General features: G+C 36.4%; 1 protein-coding gene across 4 annotated transcripts in view; it reads right to left on the bottom strand.

Annotated features, from left to right (window-relative positions):
* The window catches only part of LOC145664838 (sodium-independent sulfate anion transporter-like), a 176,625-nt gene that overhangs the window by 20,863 nt on the left and 132,897 nt on the right, over positions 1-22,865 (bottom strand). For all 4 annotated transcript variants that reach the window (XR_014127527.1, XM_081731844.1, XM_081731843.1 and 1 more), the window contains exon 11: positions 20,487-20,658. Coding sequence is in view for 3 of the 4 variants with exons in the window: in XM_081731844.1 (XP_081587970.1) it covers positions 20,487-20,658 (172 nt within the window). In the remaining variant the exon portion in view is untranslated. The remainder of the gene's footprint in view (positions 1-20,486; positions 20,659-22,865) is intronic.

The raw sequence follows: 22,865 nt of genomic DNA, 5'->3' as shown, positions 1-22,865 counted from the left end.
TGATGACGGCGTACGCAACACACGGGAAAACCACATCGGGGAAGCGGAACAGTGGGCGGAAGAAAATCATGAGTGACAGTTCACGCCGGGTATTAAAGAGCATTGTCACGCAGAACCGTCGCGCCACTGCGAAGCAAGTGACGGTGGAACTCAATTAGCACCTCCCCCACCCTGTTCCGACAATCACAGTCAGCCGCGAATTACATGACATGAACTTACGGGGTCGTGTTGCACGGGCCAAACCGCTCATCAGGGACCATAACGCTTTCGCACGCCGCAAATGATGCCGCGACCATGCAACTTGGACCCTTGAGGACTGGAAACGTGTGATATGGTCGGATGAGTCATCCTTCACCCTATTCCCAACCACGGGTCGTGTTTATGTGTGGAGAACGCCCAAAGAAGCTTATGATTTGCAGTGTCTCCGCCCAACTGTGAAACGTGGCGGCGGCTCGGTGATGCTGTGGGCCGCAATATCATGGTTTTCATTGGGACCTATGGTCACACTTAGCGGACAAATCACTGCCAACGATTATGTCGGAATTTTAGGAGACCACTTACATCCTATGGTCCGGATGTTGATCCCGGACAATGACGCCATCTTCCAGGATGATAATGCACCCATTCACACAGCTGGCATGGTTGCAGCGTGGTTTGAGGAACATCGGGATGAAGTTCAACACCTCCCCTGGCCCGCCCAATCCACAGATCTCAACATAATTAAACATCTGTGGTCCGTCTTGGAAACATGACTCCGGCGACGATTTCCACCTCCATCCTCTCTCACAGAACTGGCCGATGCCCTGCACGAGGAATGGTGTAAAATTCCACTTGCTACCATTCACGACCTCTATGCCTCCATCCCACGTCGCCTCAAGGCTGTTCTGAAGGCGAAAGGTGGCCCGACACGATAAGTTGGTAAGTTGCAATTTGGTTCACGTGTTTCCATTTTTCTGATCACCATCTGTATATGCTGTAGCTATGGATTTCTCTGTCACAACTCGATGAGGCTAATGCGGACGGGGAGCATCAGTTAACAAAGTCGTATTTTCTGTGGCTGTCTTGCACCACTCGTAGGTATGCCGCTATGACAGACTTCGTCTTCATGAATATTAATTAGTATAACATATTCACTCCATAAAAATCGAATAACTCCACGCTGTTCCTCCTTGATGCAACTGCATCGTGGTACTGCAATATTGAATCAGCTACTACTCGTCTTTTCGTCAGATGTCAAGGACTGTGTCTGTAAATTTCCAAATAATAATAATAATAATAATAATAATAATAATAATAATAATAATAATAATAATAATAATAATAATAATAATAATAATAATAATAATAATAGTAATGATAATAATAATAATGGCACTTTTGCTGTTTTCATTTGTTTCTCGTTCGTATCTTGTGTTTTTGGAATAATGACAATCGTTCAATGTAATCGACAGATGTGTACATATGGAGGCTTCATGGACATATTAAAGAATTAACTTGTTTTACAGGGTACTTAAAAAGGACTTTACAACTTCGTAAATTCATATAAACTTATTCACACTTCCCACAGAGGTGGTTTTGGTTAGACTTTGAAGTGAAATAGATCAGAATTTGATTCATGTAGTGTATATAGTATCGAATAGAACCACCACAAGCACTATCGCCAGTGTTCGTAGTTTGAGGGGGAATTTCCCTAATCTAGGGAAATTTAGAGAAAGGAAAAAAAGGGATTCTTTCGATGAAAGTGAAAATCCAGGGAAACTCTCGCGTTGACTGAGCAATATAAGTCCTTAAATTTTTCTTTGTCCCTCAGAAATAAGCCAATGCAATTTGTGTGTGTGTGTGTGTCTATTTGTCAGTTCAAAGCAGTTTAGGCTTAATTTGTATCCATTTTGGCTGGGTGTATATTTGTAAAAAATAAAATAAAATAAAATAAAATAAAAAAGTGAAAAAAATAAAAAAGTAAATGAACAAAACATATGTGATAGAGACTTTCTTTAATGTAACTAAATTAATCTTATCATGTAACCTCTGTCATAGGTATTGGAAACTCAATAAACTAGGGAAAATTTTATAAGAAAAGGGAAAATTTTGTATCAGTCGAGGAAAATGTTCGAAAGGAAACCTACGAACACTGCTAGCGACAGTTGTAACGAAGATGGTTGTCTTCACTGATCTCTAGCGTGTGCTACATGGTTTGGTTTAAAGAAACAATGTCTACGACAAGTGCGCAACGAAATTTTCGTACCGAGTACGATAAGGATTCTTCCAGTAAACCCGGTGGCTAAGTGATAGAGCGTTCATCTCCGGTGCTTGGGGTCCCTGGTTCGATCCCAGCTCGCGCCGTGTGAACTTTGTGGTGGACATACACCGTGCTCGTGGGTTTTCTCGGGGTTCTCCCACTTTCTTCATTTTACTCATCTCTTATCATCACCGTCTCCTTTAACCTAACCGGCATAAGCGTGGGACGTAAAACATAAAGATTTCATTTCAAATTTATTGGCAATGTACTAGGATAGCAACCAAAAATTATGAACTGTATATAGTCTTTCGATTTATTTGATTATATTGTTTAATAATTAATAACAGATATATTTATCTTTTTCCAACAATGTTGAAAATTTATTACCACGGAATTATATATTTAAAATGAAGTGCAGGGGAATTTTTGAACCATGTAAATAAGTTTATCTTTTAAAATCTAAAATGCCACATTTTAAAAAAGTAACATCACTCCGGTGGCTTCTTCTGACTCATCTAGCAACGTGGATCCTTAAAATGAAGCCAAAAACATTTGAAGACGTTATCATCTTCTATAAATACAAACAGATATTCCGCAACTACTTCCAAAGGCTACCTGAAAATGTACGTACATTACTTATTGGATATGCAATTGGATTTGAATTTGAAAAAAGAATGCTTCCCACAGTAAATTCTTCCTCAGACACTTACCCGATCATGTTAATGTTTTTGGAAATTTTAGCGTCAAGAGAAATGAAGAGTGTCGAAGTTGGTTTGCTTGACGAAAATGTTCAAGGCATGTACTTGACAAGATTTTTGGAAGTATTGAATGAGTTTGGAGAATCGCTTGAGGACTTTAAGGTGTCATGCCTGGGCCATATTCTCACTCGTCCATTGACTTCACTTGATCATCGACTTCTGAAAGATATTTTGAAATCTGCTAAACAACTAGTTCGTTTACGTTTGTATGAATTAGCTACCGATGAGATAATGGAAGTAATTGGCAGAGACTGTCACAGGTTGGAAGAACTTGATGTGTCAAAATCTCCAGTATCAGACATTGGGATTAATCTCTTAACACAGAAGATAACATGCAATCAAGAAATGGAAGTTGCAGACAGAAAAGAGGACACCGTTCTGAATGGTAACGGCAAAGAACTACAAAGCAGAGTGTGGAAAATTCCATACCTTTTCCCACCTATTTATAAATTGGTACGTCCATCACAACTTACACTACTCGACAATAAAGCTGTAACAACATTTTCAAGATCTAAAACCACACTTTGCAATACACTTAAAATCTTGAGATTCACAGAAGCAAAGATATCTCCGAAATCAGTGCTAGTACTTCTGGAATTACTGGAAAACTTAGAATATATTTCTATTGACCTAAAGATTATTACTTCTTATTTGAAAAACATACGATGGAGTCTTCCGGAGGACAATAGTGTAAGGATGTTATCTCTGAAAGTTGTATATGTACGTGTTTTGTCAAATGACATTCTTAATTTCTTAGTACAGTTATGTCCACATTTGGAAAAACTGGCATTTGATGATATATCTAATGACGTACTTAGTTTAGAAGGTTTGAGTCCTCTGAAGGAACTGTCAGTACATTCACATTTACATTCATATGACAGTAATAAATTGCACAATCTTAATGTACAATATATTAAAAACAAGGGGCAAAAGCTCCAAAAGCTGTATCTAGAATATGATCCTATGTTTCCAAACATTCCTATCGATTTGTTCGCACTTATTAATTATTGTAATAATTTGCAAATATTGAAAATAATGGATTTTTCTTCAATTGAACCTACCTTAAGCGTTCATTTAAATGAAATCTGTACTGCGTCCAAACTAAATACTGTTGAGCTCAGTACAAGAATTTCTGAAGACAGCGTCATTAACCTTTTAAAAAGTGCCGTTTCTCTAAGAGAAGTATATATTGTGAAATTGGTTAACAGATCAGAAAAATTCCTGCAAAAAATGTGTGAGGTGATTCCTAGACCTAATCTGAAAAAATTTTGGGTTTGTAAAGAAATTTTAACTGAAGATGAAGAAGAATTGCTTTCATTTATGAAGCATTTTCCTGAGATCAAGTCTTTGGGTACGTTATCGTCTGATTTGGAAGAGAAGTACGACTTACATTGTTATCTTTGAACATAATGAAGAATAATTTGTCATTTTGTTTTATGTTTTATTATTTTTCGTAAGATGCTTGATGTCTTGTTTCGTTCAAATGTGATTTCCAAACATTTACAAATATGTATATACAATTCATTTAAAACTTAAATAAATATTCAAGTGTTTTATCACAACTAAAAGAATATTCATTTAATATCTTAAGAAGCATAACTTCATTCTCTTCAAAGTGAATTTCGATCCTATGGGATTTAATTGTTGTGAACAAACTTTTGTATTGCAATTCGGACTAGTAATTACTTAGTTCAAACATAAAGAAAATCTCTAATATCATGTACCAAAGATAAATTATCACCAAAATTTTTGTTTTCTCATAGAAATGAATGAAGTAATGCGAAATATGTGCAACCAGGTTAGGGGTCGTTTCGTTCAAAAATATTTCGTCCAAAGGACATTTCGTTCAGAGACATTTATTCCAAACACATTTGGTCGAGGGACATTTGATCCAAAGAACAATTCGTCCAAAAGACAATAGGTGCAAAGGACATTTAGTCCAAAAGACATTTGGTCCAAAGGACATTTCGTCCAAAAAACAAATGGTCCAAAGGACATTTCATCCAAATGATATTTGGTCAAAAGGACATTTAGTCCAAAAACAATTGGTCCAAAGGATATTTCATCCAAAAGACAATTGGTCCAAGGGACATTTCGTCCAAATGACATTTAGTCCAAAGGACATTTCATCCAAATGACATTTGGTCAAAAGGACATTTAGTCCAAAAGACAATTGGGGGCCGCGGTGGCTCAGTGGTAGAGCGTTCACCTCTGGTGCTTGGGGTCCCGGGTTCGATCCCAGCCCCCGCCAAGTGAACTTTGTGGTGGACAAACACCGTGTGCGTGGGTTTTCTCGGGGTTCTCTCGTTTCCTCCCACTTTCTTCATTCCACCGATTCATTCATTTATCATAATCACCGTCTCCTTTAGCCTAACCGGCATAATCGTGGGACGTAAAACTCAAAGATTTCATTTCATTCCATTTCCAAAAGACAATTGGTTCAAAGAACATTTCGTCCAAAAAACAATTGGTCCAAAGGATATTTCATCCAAAAGACAATTGGTCCAAGAGACATTTCGTCCAAATGACATTTAGTCCATAGGACGTTTCGTCCAAAAGACAATTGGTTCAAGAAACATTTCGTCCTGGAATGTTTAGTTCAAAGCACATTTCGTCCAAATGACATTTAGTCCGGTAACGCTTGGGGGTCCGGGGTTTGTTTCTATTAGAAGAGTAAAAAAGTGATGCCTATAACATTATAACTCAGTAGCTTTCTATTTCTAAAGGAAATTTGAAATAGAGATTTATTCCGCAATTTTTACTTCGAAGAACAAATATATGCTGAGATATTCAGAAAAACGTAAACGCCTGCAAACAAAAATGGCCACTTTTCTTTGCGTTCATTCATAATTTTACAAAAATACAGTAATAGCTTCGCAGAAATACAGTTGTAGCTACGTTGATTAAGGAATCCTTCTTGTCCCGAAATGATAAAAAACCCGTTGAAGAGTAAACTCCCTCTTCATTTTAGGACAACATTGCCTCCGCAAGGTCATGTCAATCTTCTATTTGGTTTGAGAATTTGCAATGGATATCTTAAATGTACTGTATTGTACCGAGAAATTAATATGAAAGCCAAAGTATATACTGTATTTGCATGAGGAGTAATATTGAAATAAAAATACAAGAAAAGTGAACAATTCTGGATTGTCATATAACTCACTAATTATGTACTAGAAACATCTGCCGAAATTACACACTATCAATAGTTTACGTATAGAAACCAGACTTGTGGTTAACCTGAAAAGATACCTATATTCCACACGAAATGTTTCAACTTTCATTTTATATTTGTCAATCACTTATCACAATGTTGCAGCCAAGAATGTGACTGTTTAAGAGTATTATTAACGCTAAGAAGAATAAATTTCACACATGGTATTTTTCTATTCACTAGGGATGATTCCATACCGGGACCAAGTACCTGGAGGAAACCAATATATCGTCTGAACGCTCTTGCCATGAGAACTACGGAACCGTTTTCCAATCACGGGCAAAACCTCAACTTGACCCTATAAGTGGCCGATTTGTTGGTTTTGTGACCGTTTGTAATAGGGCCCACTCACGGTCCACGGTTTGCGCAAACATCATGTTTGTGCAAACATCGTGTTTGCGCAAACACTCGGCCACACACGATACAACTGTTTGCACAAACTTCAGTTCAATTTTGAGTTTAATCGCGTAAGCATGTCCACTGAAGCAGCTTGTTTAGCGATAGTAATTGCTTGTGCTTTGGAAGCGGAAATATCCGCGAAACCAAAAAGAAAGAAGAGGGTGTGGATGAAAGAGTGGTTGATTATGACACATACATTGGCAACATTATTCACAATGTAGATGTAGGCCTGCTATTCCAGCAAACTCAAGAATTTTGACTGTGCATCCTAGAAGTCTATATAGCAACTAAATTACTTACATGTTAACTTTTCCAGTGAAAATGCTAAACACTTGTCTTCAACACTACTTTCACTATCATCTATGTCAGTTAATATTTCGTCTTTGTCTGAATCTGACTCTTGTAAATTTATTTTTATGGGTTCCAAAAACTGTAAGCACAAAAAATAATTTTTCGAGCTTGACTTCGTAGCACTTGAAAGAAAAAGAAAAAAAGGAAGACAGAAAATAAAACTTCTGCTGTACTCGGTATGCTTAAAGACATTGTCAACTATAATTTTGGAGAATAAACGAACTACCACGAAAGAAAGCAACGAGACACTGATGAATTCTACACTAGCCCCTTTCTTTCCTTCTCCGTTTTCATAATAAGTAGCACCCTTGTTCTTCGTGTAGGTGCCACGAAAGTAATCCATCTGATTCCTAAGCAACTCGATATGCTCGAGTTTGTTTTGGGTTACGATAATTTATGACACCATTCAGACGCCTGATGCTTTTGATTCCCTTATAGAGGAGAAAAAAGGGTGTTAAAAGTCGCACATAAGGCAGTGGAACGTGAAAGAAAAAAAGAAACAGAAAACATACTGCGTTCCTTCTGTCGAATAAGAAAGGGTCTATCTTGAAGTAAATTTCAAAACAAATTACAAACGTCCCATGCTTTATTCTTACGATGATGGCAAAGATTGCAAAGGTATGTAGCCACGGGGGAAAAGGGGACTCTGTCTTTCCGAACTATTTCCAGCTCCAAAATGAGGTTCGTCTGGTATATGTTTAATAAACTTATTTAACAGTTAACGCAAATGAAGGACTTTATAATAAAATATGAATTTTTTAAAAAAAATCAATCATCATCAATACGGTTTCTATACCTAATTGAATCAACTAAAATTAATCATATGCTTTATATTCTCATTTCCCTAACTGGGTGCACTGTGAACTCACTACTATATTATTGCATAATAATATCGGAGTTAATATTTTTTCGTTTTTTTTTTTTTTTTTTTTTCCTCTTTAGTATTTTAACCTACATAAACACAAAGTCAGATAAACAGACTGCTATAAACAGCATTTATTTTCTTATGAATAGCTTATTGATTCATCTTTTACACTCCGGTTTTTAACTTCAGTACTGTCACGATCCGTCTTTTGATAAGGAAGCATTGTGAAAATATAATATGTGCACAGTATGTATGTATGTATGGTAAGTTAAAATGCTTTCATGTTGTGAAAGAAGTAATTTGTTCTGCTTTTAATATGTGAAAAGCTTGCCTCCCCCTGAAAGTAATGTTCTCCTAGAACAACTTGCTTGCTACACCCCTGATTATCCTGTAATAAAAGTTGTAAGTTCTATTTGCAAATCGGAAAAAAAAAAAAAAAAATCCACTGGAAATTAGACGCGGGACTTAACGCTCGTTTCACTAATTGTTTTATATTGAAACCTTTCAAAGCGTGTATCAAGACAACCAGTTGACATAGAAAGATGTAGTTTTCACGTGTGTGTTCGTAATTCTTTTCTCTACTTCCTAAAGTGAGCAGTTAATGTGCTAGTACAATATTTCTAAGTAGCGCCTGTGATATTGTCAAGATTCGCAGTAGCGCGAGAAGACAGCGTGCAGAACTGCTTGTCGCGAACTGTCAACACCGCTCAATGCCAATTGGATGCCGTGTGAAGCCAACACAAGGCCATATCGTTTCTCATCTGAAATCTGCAATAACTTCTCATATGCCGCATTTTTCAAATTCCTATTTTTATAATCTTCACTCTTTACCTTCCACAGTTCAGGTAAATTTCGATAAAGGTCAATAAATTATCGACAGAATTTTTTATTCCTATTCATTGACGCCATAGCGCAAGAAATAAGCGTCTGTACACTAGGCTTCCTACTCGGAAATAAAGCTCGTGTTTGCACAAACATGCCCATACACGGTCCACGTGTTTGCGCAAACATCATGTTCGTGTAAACAATTTTCGAACGAGTTCGATGTGGAAAATGTTTGCACAAACGTTTGCGCAAACAGTTCATACATCGCCACACACGGTCAAACTGTTTGCACAAACAGCCTAGTTTGCGCAAACCATGGACCGTGAGTGGGCCTCTTAAGGCATATTCGACAGAATAAAAATGAATGTTAGATGTATCACGCAAAGGGGCCTGAGCCCATCATGTTCTTTTTTTTGGTTTATTGCTAGAACGTGATTTGGGTAAGGGTTTGATAATATCACTTTGCACCCTGACGCACCCATTTGGTCAGTGTTGCCAACGAACTGTAAATACAATGTGGAAGATGGTTTCTGTACCACTGGATGTATATCCATGAAACGTAGCATAAACATCGTTGGTCATTGGAGAAAATATACTGTGGACGTATTCCTCTCCCAAGTACTCGAGTTTGTCAGTGTTGCCAACCATTTTCTGTGAAAATGTGAATGTGTAAAACAGGTTCCCTACAATGAAAGGTTTATACGCCAAACTTGGCACAAGACATCACACGACAATATAGCAAAAAGACCTTGAGTATTACCGTCTCCCAACCATCCGAAGTTGTCAGTGTTGCCAACCAAGTGTAAACATCATAATGATGCAAATGGTATGCGATTGAACGAACATAGAACCATTGTGACAGCTGCAGTATTGGACAATAGAGAATATAGTGTGAATGAATGTCTCCGTCTCCCCCCCCAAAAAAAAAGTTTGGCAGTGTTGCCAACCAATGCGAACATTGAAGATTTTCACATGAAGTCGACAGCATTGGCGGACATAATTAGACTGCAACCCATACTAGTTTGTAGTATGTTAGTGTAAACCCATAAGCATTCATAGTGTCAGTGTTTCCAACTATTCTAATTTACATTTTCTCGAAAGGTTGCCTGATCATTGCAAGCATAGAGACAAAACTTGAAATAAACATCATTCGAGACAACAGCAAACATATCTACTATGGTTGGTACCATTTCCCAAGCACTTGTCTGTCAGTATTCAATATGAAAGTTCACGTTTTCAATATGAAAGTTCTTCAAATAGCAGTATACGAGCTTGTCGGTATTTTTATATTGTCTAAGGGGCCGCGGTGGCTCAGTGGTAGAGCGTTCACCTCTTGTGCATGGGGTTCCGGATTCGAACCCTGCTCCCGCCAAGTGAAGTTTTTGGTGGACAAGCACCGTGTACGTGGGTTTTCTCGGGGTTCTCCCGTTTCCTCCCACTTTCTTCATTCCACCATTTCATTCATTTCTCATTATCACCATATCCTTTAGCCTAACCGGCATAACCGTGGGACCTAAAACTCAAAGATTTCATTTCATTTTTTTATATTCTATGTGACCATGTGGCTGAACATATATCATTGAACATGACTTTTGACCATGCAGCAACAAAAGGTACTGGTTAGAAGCTCGTGTAGAAAGAAAGGGTTGGATGTCATGCATACATCTGGTCATAGGAGCTTCGTTATGACATGCATTTTCGAGAAAATGTATTTTAGAATGGTTGAAAACACTGATAACCTATGGTGGTTGGGAGACGGTAATACTCAACGTCTTTTTGCTATAGTGTCGTGTGATGTTTCTGCTAAGCTTGGTGTATAAACGTCTCATCGTACGGAACCTGTTTTACAATTTCTCATTTTTACAATTGGTGGCAACATTGACAAACTGGAGTACTTGGGAGAGGAATACGTCTACAGTAAATTTTCTCCAATGACCAGGGACGTAGCCAGAGTTCTGAGTTTGGGGGGCCATATTTGCAAATGAAATTATATATTATATATATATATATATATATATATATATATATATATATATATATATATATATATATATATATACGGTGTACCGACGTTCGGGAGGTAATTCCTGACGCCAAGATAGGACAAAAAGTATAGACAAACCTGGGTGCACAAATGCTTCCTTTCGGAGTTATAAGCACCTGAAAACATTTAAAAAAAGAACTAAAGGTCCATAGCTCCGAAACTGTGGGACCTAACGTAGTCGGGTCAAGACTTCACTTAGAAACTAATATGTGCCTTATCCAAATATCCAAGTTTCACAATCCTCCGGTACTTCTGCAACAATTTTTATAGAGGTAGTTGGTGAGTACTTCAAATTATATGTAAGGTGCCAAACTCCCTCTATACAAGTTGTTTCGTGAGTACCTTAGGATTCTGAAACATGTACTTTTGGATAGTGAAATACTACCCGATAGTGTATCTCTTCGGAATACTAACGGAAACCAGAAAACCTTTCATAATACTATTATCTCGCTCTTGATAATAGTATTATCTACACCATTTTGTGTGTCAAACTCCAATGCTTCAGTGTAGAAAGACAATGAATTTTCTTCTGTTTTAAGTTCTTTTATGGCTCCAACAACCGAACAAACAGATAGCTGGGCGTCTGCTAGGATAATATCTTCTCCTTGTAGAAAATTATTCAGGCCACTAATAATTCCCACAATCTTGCTAAAAACAATCAAGCATGAAACAGTTGCGAATGATTTCAGTTTGTTCGCAATACAATCAGCTTCAGTAGTCTTTTTAGCATCCTTACCCTCTAATGCAGAGATTATAGCTCCGTAATTCTTTTTACGGCGTTCAGTGAACAAATATCGGTATGTGAAAACCAACGAATGTCTGAAAGGCCAGGTATACTGCATTGCTTCAAACATAACGCTGTCTGAGCTTGCTTTATCGTCTATAAGCTTTTACACAGAGAAATAGTTACGTCAGTCTGCAATAAATCAAAAAGGTATTTGCTTGTTCGAACGAACACACTTTTACAATTATTAAATATTATTAAATTTAACTGGTGCACATAGCAATGGATACACAGTGCGAGGGGATGAGACTTGCGAAATCACTTTTGCACAACACCTATGTGACCTCTCATAACGCTCGCTTCATCGTAAGCTTGCCCAATGCATTTTGAGTCCTTATTAACACCTACAGAAGCCAAAGTTTCGATAATTGTTTACCTCAAATTTCAAAAAGTGCTCTACCGTTTTAGAATTTTTCACATATCTCACGCAAACACTAAGTTGTTCACAAACACTAATATCTCGTGTTTCATCAGCTATAACACTGAACTTTCCAGCGGCATTCAGTTCACTTACAATGACATTGATGATTTCCTCACTGCAGCATAAGATATCTTCATTTTGAATTTCTGGGGACAAATAAGTGGTATTCCCTGGCGCTGCATATTCTTTAAAAAAGGGTCAAAACGTCGTTACAACTTGAATATTTACTAGAAATTATCTTTATTTAAACTGTTGTCATCTTCATCTTTGCCTCGTAAAGCTAATCCCTGTCGAACTAAATAGATCACAATCGCCACTATACGTTTTAAGCACTCGCGACGGGCAGTTATTACTTCTCTAGATGCGTGGTTTGTAGATCCAAAATCTCTCCAGTTTCTTTGGACCTCTGAAAATGTCATTCACATGAATGTTTTGTTGAGAGGTGCTAGCAACTTCCTTAGCTTCTTCCTTATCAACAGTGTCCGAATGAATATTTTCCTCAGCAACAACATGCACCATATCAGTTTCGCTGCAGGTACTCGTCAAGTGTTTCTCAGTTTTTCCATGTGAAATAAAATATCCAGATTTTATAAACCTCTCCATATTTGACTTAATTTCAAGAACACATACATAGCAAACTTAACACTGCGCACTCCACATTCAGCACGAAAATAGACTCTTTCCCGCTCAGCCTGTTGCCAGCGCCAGTACATATTGTATAGGGGTCTTAATAGTTTCTCATCTGTTTAGCCAGAATCGTTGTTAAACATAATAAATATACGAAAGTAAATCTACACTCAATACCTTCTAGTAAATCAATTAAAGTATAAAATACTATGTTGCAAAACTCAGCAATGGAGGAGAGGTATTCTCGTAGCCTTTGAGTCGAATCGACCTTCCAGTTCTGTCTTAGTTGGTTATAAAAAGTGCATTCGTATAGATTTTTAGCCCTTAGTACCTCAAGGCGACTATAAGGCTGGAATCACTGTAAGGGCTGGAAGAACCTTGCAATGTTAACGAAGATGACGCCCGGGCCCCAAAGTTACTGATCTAATACTATTATTACCGTTCACTTAATGTTTAAGAAATAGCCAATAAATGGATTTTAAAAAAATAACCTTTTCTTAGAAGTATGAATAATTTCAGTTTACTATGAATATTTTTTTCATTTATTGTCGGCTAAAAAAAATGTAACAATTTTACATAAATATTTGGGGGGGCAAGCCAAGATTTGGGGAGGCCGGTGCCCCCTCGGGCTCACCCTTAGCTACGTCCCTGCCAATGACTAACGATGTTTATGCCACGTTTCATAGATATATATCCAGTGGTACAGAAACCATCTTCCCCATTGGATTTACAGTTCGTAGGTAACACTGACCAAATAGATATGTCAGGGTGCAAAGTGATATTATAAAACTCTAGCCCAAGTCACGTTCTAGCAATGAGCCGAAAAAGAACATGATGGGCTCAGGCACTTACGCGTGATACATCTTAACATTCATTTCTATTCTATCGAACATGCCATACATAGGGTCACAAACACCAACAAATCGGCCACTTATAGGGTCAAGTTGTGGGTTTGCTCTTGATTTGAAAACGGTTTCGTACTTCTTATGACAAGAGCTTTCAGACTATATATAGGTTTTTCCCAGATACTTGGTCAAGGTATGGAATCATCCCTAGTCAGTATTTCTTCAAAGAAACTTGACACATTATTTTTTACTTTTCTAACACAAGGATTTGAATAGGGTCTACCTAATATTTAACTAACTCAAATTTAAACTCCATTAATTTTAGTTACCGGTACTTATTTTAAAACTATTTCAATTACAACATTAAAATTTTAGATGTCACGTTAGCAGTTATTGCAGCAACATACTTCACACTACAAATTTTCCCTCATTCCTGTTGTTCGGCCATTTTGTTTTCAGGCGTTTACGTTTTTCTAAATATCTCAGCATATATTTGTTCTATCGAAATAAAAATTACGGAATAAATCTCTATTTCAAATTTCCTTTGAAAATAAGAAGCTACTGAGTCATAATGTTATAGACATCACTTTTTTACTCTTCTAATAGAAACAAACCCCGGACCCCTAAGCGTTACCGGACCAAATGTCATTTGGACGAAATGTGCTTTGAACTAAACATCCCTGTCCTTTGGAACAATTGTCTTTTGGACGAAATGTCTTTTGGACCAAATGTCTTTGGACGAAATGTCCTTTGGACCAATTGTCTTTGGACTAAATGTCCTTTGGACCAATTGTGTTTTGGACGAAATGTCATTTGGAACAAATATCTTTGGAAGAAACGTCCTTTGGACCAATTGTCTTTTGGACGAAATGTCCTTTGAATCAAATCTCTTTGGACGAAATGTCCTTTGGACCAATTGTCTTTGGACTAAATGTCCTTTGGACCAATTGTCTTTTGGACGAAATGTCATTTGGAACAAATATCTTTGGAAGAAATGTCCTTTGGACCAATTGTCTTTAGACTAAATGTCCTTTGGACCAAATGTCTTTTGAACGAAATGTCATTTGGACCAAATGTCTTTGAACGAAATGTCCTTTGGATGAATTGTTCTTTGGACCAAATGTCCCTGGACCAAATGTCTTTGGACTAAATGTCTCTGGACGAAATGTCCTTTGGACGAAATATCTTTGCAAGAAAAGGGGGATCACCTGCAACCATGTATACTATGTTCCTTCAGAATTCTACTTCTTCGAAAAAAGTTGAAAGTTATTTGCTAAAGCAATCCGATAGAGGTATTTATGAGGAAGCCACCAAAGCGGAGTCAGTGCTTTCAATTAGATATTTTTGACATTATATTGAGCCCTTAAGTGAAATTGATTGACTAAATAAGTAAAGAGCAGTTAATTGTTCCACGTGCATAACACAGTAAAACATATAGGTAAAAACAGAAAAATGTCATATTTTTGGAATTGAGGGGCCAGAACTTTTTGCTTAAAATTCGTAATTTCTTGCTATATTTTCTGCATTTTTGATGGTTTAGGTTAGGTTAGGTTAGTTTGGGTTAGATTAGTTTAGGTTTTTTTGGGTTTGGGGGGCCAGAATTCATTGCTTAAAATTCGTACTTTCTTCTCATATTTTCTTTGTTTCTGATAGGTTAGGCTAGGTTAGGTTAGGTTAGGTTAGAACTTAGTAATTACCATTACATAACATCAACTCATTTCTCCTGTAAACATAGTGTTTTTACAGGAAGTTAACCCCAGAAAAATTCAAATGATCAATCCCAAGTTCATTCAATCCCTCCAGGGAGAACTTGTAGATTTCTGAATAAGACAGAAATGGTGTAAGATGTTTAATTTGCCAATAATAATAATAATAATAATAATAATAATAATAATAATAATAATAATAATAATAATAATAATAATAATAATAATAATAATAATAATAAGTTATTGCCCAAAGAAATATAACGTTATTCAACTTGTCATGCCAATGAGCACGAGAAGTTAAAAACAGAAAATTACAGCTTAGGTACTCCGTAACTGCAGAAATTAAAGATATTAATGAAGAAGCATGTTAATAATAAAAATAATAATTATTAGTATAATTACTATTATTATAAATCGTATCTATCGTTTCTAAAATGCTCATAGTAAAAGGGGTAAGTAGTGCCATCGTATTGCGTTCCACAATCTTCAAATTTACTTTCAATATATAGAACTATGTTCCTCAAAAAAATATCCTGTGGATCAGTGGTCACACACAAAGCAGTTTCAGATGGACATTACGCAAATAATTTTCGAGTTACATTCAGATGTATAAAATACATGCACATTCTAATTTAATTTTGTTTTGCTTAAAATAATGTTGGAGTGACTTTTACTATACTAGTTAAGGAATTGTTACTTTTTGAATTTGATTATTTTATTTGAGAAGAAAATAATAAAATAGTAGCACATAATTCCGTGACTTTAGGTCTGTGAAACAATTTCTAAAAAAAAAAATATCCTTGTATCTACATCAGGGGCATCATTTCAGGTTTTCCTTGGGGGCAAGATTCTTCATATAGGCTTTTATATACATACATACACACACACACACGCAATATATATATATATATATATATATATAGGGTGTCCCAGGAGGAAGGGGCAATATTTTGGGAAATGTTAGTATCGGTGATTCTAAGCAAAAAAGTTCATATGAACATGGGTCCTCATCTCAACGGTGAGAGAGTTACAGATTGCAAACCATTTTTGATTTTACGTTTCGTATTGCCCACACTGTAGTTATTCTATAAAGCTGAAATATAGCAAATTTGAAAGACAATGGAATTGCCGTTCCAACGGTAGCAACATGTGGCAGTGGTGTCTTTGAAAGGGAGGTTATTGAAAGAAAGTTAAGATTATGTAAGGGAATTGGGTGGCAACACTGATTCCCAAATTTCCCTCAATTAATTCCCTTCCAAAGACACTACTGTTATATATTGCATACCGTTGGAATGGCAATTCTATCACCTTTCAAATCCTCTATGTCTCACCTTTGTAGAATAAATACAGGGTGAGCAATAAGCAATATGAAGTCAAAAAATGGTTCACAACCTGTAGCTCTCAAACACCATTTTCCGAAGTATTTCCCCTTCCTCCTGGGACGACAGACTGGGTCGTTACTTTGTTAAACATAACAGAAATAAAGATTGAACGAAAGAAGTTCTTTAAAGATAACAAACGCCACCAAAAATATTTCCAATGAATTAACCGTTAAAAAAAAAAAAAAATTACAGACAAGACATATGAAAGAAAACATCATACCTTGAATGAACTAAAACAGACTATGAAAGAACAGACTACGTAATATTTGAACAACTCTGTCTAATGGAAGAAAGTAAATTAGTATATAACACTTCTTTTCATTTTAAGCATTTCAAAGATTCTTGTAATTTAGTAGCGTTCCGGATTTTCATTTTTGAAATATGGCAACCCTAATATATCTATATCTACCTAGGTATCTCTCTCTCTCTCTCTCTCTATATATATATATATATATATATATATATATATATACAGAGAGAGAGAGAGAGAGAGGGGGGGTAAATAGATATACAATTTCCTTTGCAAATCAATTTCTCACTTTGGAGCACACTCCCATACTGGTTTCTTCAAAATTTTCATTTTAGTTTGCGGCAATCGGTATAGCAATTATAATGAGTTTCCACATTTTTTGTGTTGCGTTCAGATACGCACATCCGAGACTATTTCGGAATGAGGTGTCTAACTTTTATAGGTTACTTAATTAACTTAAAATGTTTTGAGTTCAGTTGATTTTGAGTTTAACGTCAAGTTTGGCAGCGAGGCTATATGTGACGTGGACCCACTGATTAACGTGGAATCCGAATCATATGAGCTCCCGCTTAAAATGTTTTAAGCTTGGTACAAATGAGATGTGCAGAACTTTAAAGGTCCATAGCTCCAAAAGTATGGAACCTACCGTGGTCGGGTCAAGACTTCACTTAGGAACTAGTATGTGCCCTTTCTACATATCCATGTTCCAGAAACTGCGGTACTTCCTCAGCAATTTTTATAGAGATAGTTGGTGAGTACTTCAAATTATATACCCGTAGCCAGACTCCCTTTATAAAAATAATTGCTGAGCCTTAGGATTCTGAAACATGGATTTTTGGATAGGGCACATATTAGTTCCTAAGTGAAGTCTTGACCTGACTACGGTAGGTCCCATAGTTTTGAAGCCATGGACCTTTAAAGTTCATTTTTTTTATGTTTCCGTCAGTCTAGAACTCCGAAAGGAAGCATTTGTGCACCCATGTTGGTCTATACTTTCTTTTCTTCTCTTGATGTCAGGAATCACCTCCCAAACTTTGTCGGTGTTGTTTTGAAACACCCTGTATTTGAGTGTACGTATGTATGTGTGTGTGTCTGTGTGTGTGTGTGTGTGTGAGAGAGAGAGTGTGCGTGCGTGTGACAAACTTAAGGGGACAATTACAGCCCTTAAATGATGCCCCTGATCTACATGCTCAATAAAATTTCTGGTAAGAGGTCTTTAAAAACCGTCTCATCTTAAACCTTGGAGTTGCAGTATTGGGTGTTAAATTCAAACATAAATAAATAGTCTTTCTTTTCCTTCCTTTTAAGTTACTTAATGTCGAGTGAAGATCTGCTATAGTGTGGTCGGTAAGGCAACTAGAGTTTGATCCCCGATTGGAACGAGAAATTTATATCAACCTAACCTCGTCCCAATGCGGCTCTAAGATTCTCGGAGCCTTTGTGAAATGAATATCTAGGGGAACCTGGGCAAGTAAAGGTGACTAGTTTGACTATTTCTTTTTACATCACCTCCACTAAGTGTCGAAAGTTAAGAAAATGGCCTTCACACAACCCATATGTCCAAAAGCCCTGTTCTGTATGAGATTAACCAATACGTTTTACATGCCAAGTGAAAAGTGATAATGGTCAGTGAAGAAACGAGTTTGTGCAACAGTGATACAATTTTCTAGTTTATTTTTAATGACAAAGTATTTTTAATGACAAAAATAGTTGTAATAGGTATATTTTGGAACATTTCTTCCTTAGAACACAAATCCTGAGAATTGCTGGATAGATATAAATTATACGCTTTGGTTGATTGAATACTTTTGGGATTTAGAGATTAGCGTCCCTTTCATCACTGAGCCTACATGAGACATGAAACAACAATTTAAGATGGATATAATGACACCATGCTTTTTATACGAGAATAATATTCTGTAAATCTACGATCTAATTCAGCCAAAATTTTATCGATAATCGGAGTGTATGTAATTGTATTAATCGCCTTTTTTGGATCAGAAGATCCAATAAATTTCAATCAAAATTTTTCTTGTACGCCTTATATTTGGAAAACTACATATAATGTAGCCAGACCCAGACTTTCACTTAACTTAGTATGATGTGCTTATTCCGTTAACAAAAAAAAAAAAAAAAAAAAAAAAAAAAAAAAAAAAAAAAAAAAAACGAAAGCTCGATTTAGGAGCCGTTCAAAAGTTTTCTGGCCCCTGATCCAAAATCTAATTCTTGGCCAATATCACAATTTTTTGATGCATTATTTGGATCATTCCTAAAATTCTTGGCCAAGGTCGCAATCTTTTTTATCCATTTTTTTTTATCATTTCTAAATTTCTTGTTTCACATAAGATAATTGAATTGGTATCAATTTGCAGTTTAATGTTTGAACCTACATTACACATAAACAATTTTCACATACAACCAGTGGTGCACACAGAATTTCATCAAATAGGGGTCAAGCTCGATTTCATGTCACTTCAGGCATGATTTTTGTATATATGTCTTTGGTATAGGGGACCCGAGTTCGTTTTTTGGCTGGAGCTAATGTGGTTCTTATCCTACGTTAAGTTGTGGAAGTAAGTCTCATATAGCCTTGCTGCTGCTAAAAGGGGCGCTAAACTCAAACTCAAATTGTTTACACACACACACACACACCTTAATATAGTCTACTGTCTTGTGCTAACATTTCCATAGCCACCGAAAGCCCAGAAATCTAGTTCCTAATTCCAATTATAATTCTTATTTTTCCATAATGTCTTACTCAAGAAATGCATGAAAGCCCGAAATTCCCTTGCGTACGCCACTGTACACAACGCAAGACAACTTACATTGTGTACACGGCTGCTCTTACAGAAATTTAATTAGTTTCAACTTACCCTTTTTATTTTCTTGGAAAAATCATGTAAATGCAAGAAAATTCACGTAAAAATAGTACCTCTAACAACACTATTATGTGTCTGACGTAATTTATAATTAGCAAAATTAATCCTCAATCTTTCCGTTTGCATACATACAAAGAAATATATATATATATATATATATCAAACGCGTAATTGCTACTTTTTAATTGCAAAATTCCACACTTTGATAATCATCGTTTTCGGTAGACATTTTAAGTTAACATTGTTAATCCCAGCTTTTTACGTACAGTAGAGCGTCGATTATTCGAACGTCGGTCAACCGAACGACCGCTTAACCGAACTGTGTACTCGCTCGCACCTGTTACTCTCCCACCCTACCGTCCATCATCCCCCTCACTCCCAAACCAAGTTTCCCACAGTAGTCGCCGCACTGAGCCACCGCTGGCGGAACATTGCTTCTAATGGGGCCTTCATAAGGCGCTGCTGACCGGCCAAGCCGCCAGTCGCTGTGTTTCAACAATCAGCACACTTCTGTCGGTTTGGCACTGGCTGTAGAAGTACAGTACAGTACAGTACAGTTCGATTATCCGAACAAACCAGTTTTCCGAACACCCATGTCCCCCAATTACTTCGGATAATCGACGCTCTACTGTACTTGCTCCGGAATGTAATTAGATTGATACCAAGTACCGGAAAATCGTTCACCGACATGTGAATTTCGCGTTTCGTTTTTATTAATAAGCTACATTAGCACACAATTTATTAATAACCATCAGTGGCGTATTTACGATTTTGTTTCGGGGGTGGGGGGCTTAAGCTTGGAAGCCCCCGCTAAATACGCTACTGATAACCATATGTATTTTAAACTCAGGGGGAAGGAGACGCCCCTGCCCTCCCCAAATGACCCTTACTTACCTCTTTCATTAGTCTTGATAAAGATTAGTTTCTCTATATCGTTAGGGCTGTTACAATACAGAGGAACTCTCAGTTTCGCATTTTTGAATTGGTTGATCAGCTTTTGGGAAGGGTGAAGTAATATTAACGTTAGCTTCTGATTGTCAAACTCCTCCATCACAGAATTAATACTCTGAAACAAAAAAAGAAACTGGAGTAAATGTAAATAATTCTTGTGTGTTTTCTTGTTGCTATTTTTCAATCAGACAATTAAAAAATTACGCAGCTTATATTGTCATATTAATGCTAGGATTACTGTTGTAAAATTTCCGGAAATTTTGAATCTGCTGGTAAAAAAAATCTGTTGTTTAATCCTGGTTGTGCATCAATTACAGAACTTTTACAATTGGGTACACATCTAACACCATGAAACGTTTCTGTTGCAACAAACAGGGCTGTTGAATCAAACTGAGTTCTTAATGTGCTCTTTGATCTGGTGAAATTTTGTTAATTTTAACCAAATTACTTCTTAAAAGAAGGAGCAGTAGGCAAATTTCACTAACACTCATGCACTAAGACATATAATTACTATTATTTAATATTCAAATACAGACTTTAATATAAACTTTATGTACAAAATTTTGTATATAAACAAATACATGTTTTCTAGTGCGACAAATTATCTATCTATCTATCTATCTATCTATCTATATATATATATATATATATATATATATATATATATATATATATATATATATATATATATAAATGAAAGTGACTATATTTGTAACTTAACAACTCTTGAACCACCAGACTGATCTCGATAAAAATTGTCAACATAGATGAGGTTCGAGCCTGAGCTGGATTTTACCATTTCACTTTGAAGGTGCAACTTGGAGGAAGAAAGTGCGGATATATATTAAAAATTACCGATCTTAGTTTCGAACCCATAGTATTCGGGGTTGCTCAGATGAACAGTGACATTTCCAAAGAAGCTTAAATTCAAATTTTAGCACTGTAGCTTGGGGGAAGGGGAGGAAATGAACGATATTAGTGTCAAATCCACAGTTTTGGGGGTTGCTGAGATAAACAGTAATACTTTCGATACTGTTTAAATAAAATTTTTGGCCCGCAATGTACGGGAGGGGGAACGGTAGATATATAAAAAAATGATTGAAAATAGCCGAAATCAGTGTTTTCGGGGTCGGTGAGGTGAGCAGTGAGACTTTCGATGCCGTTTAAATCAAAATTTATCCCCGCAAATTGCAGGAGGGGCGAGATACAAAAATGATGCAAAATGATTGATATTATTGTGAATCCATAGTTTTCGGGGTCGCTGAGATGAACAGTGACACTTCTAATGTCGTTTAAATCCAAATTCAGCGCCTGACCTGGGAGCGGGGAGAGGGTATATATATATATATATATATATATATATATATATATATATATATATATATATATATATGATCGAAAATGACCGATATTAGTGTCGAATCCATAGTTTTTGGGGTTGCTGTGATGAACAGTAACACTTCCGATGCCGTTTAAATCTAAATTCAGGCCCGCAACTTGGGTAGGAAGTGATGCATAAAAATGACTGAAAATGGCCGATATTAGTGTCAAATCCCTAGTTTTCGGGGTCGCTGAGATGAGCATTGACATTTCCGATGTCGTTTAAATCCAAATTCATCCCTGCAACTTGGGGGCGAGGAGATATATAAATATGATTGAAAATGATCGATATTAGTGTCGAATCCATAGTTTTCGGGGTGGCTGAGATGAATAGTGATACTTTCGATGCCGTTTAGATCCAAATTCCGCAAACAGTACTCCTAAAGGGAGAGGGTGATATGTAAAAGTAATTGAAAATGACTGATACTAATGTCGAATTCATAGCTTTTGGGGTCCCTAAGTTCATTGGTGACAGTTTTGGTGCCCTTTATAACCAAAATAAAACGCATTCTCCCCGTGCGAGGAACGGGTATTCTGCTAGTCTTTAATAATAACAAACGGAAATTTCACATGGAAATAACGGAAATATATTTCACGGAAATATATTTCTTTAATATATTTCTCGCTGCTCAAATTTACGCACTTGTGTGATGTATGTGTGTATATATAAATAAGATCATCTCTCTTTTTAAGTTGTTCGAAAAATATACAAATAATAAAGAGGAATTTTTATCACAAATCAGGAAACTAAAAAGTAAAATTTAAAGTATTTTTCCTACTAGCAGAATACGTTGTATATATGCTGCAGATACGTTACAGCAAATAAGATTAGCATCAGGCGAAGAAATAGTTTTTAAATTATATTTTCCGGGTTTGCCAATATTTCCTAACAAAAGATTTTTTTCCCAATGAATTCAAAATTTCCGGAAATTTTACACAGCA

Source organism: Thermobia domestica, chromosome 11 (genome assembly GCF_964235325.1).
Source record: "Thermobia domestica chromosome 11, izTheDome1.hap1.1, whole genome shotgun sequence".
NCBI lineage: Eukaryota > Metazoa > Arthropoda > Insecta > Zygentoma > Lepismatidae > Thermobia > Thermobia domestica.
This window is presented reverse-complemented; position numbering and strand designations above follow the sequence as displayed.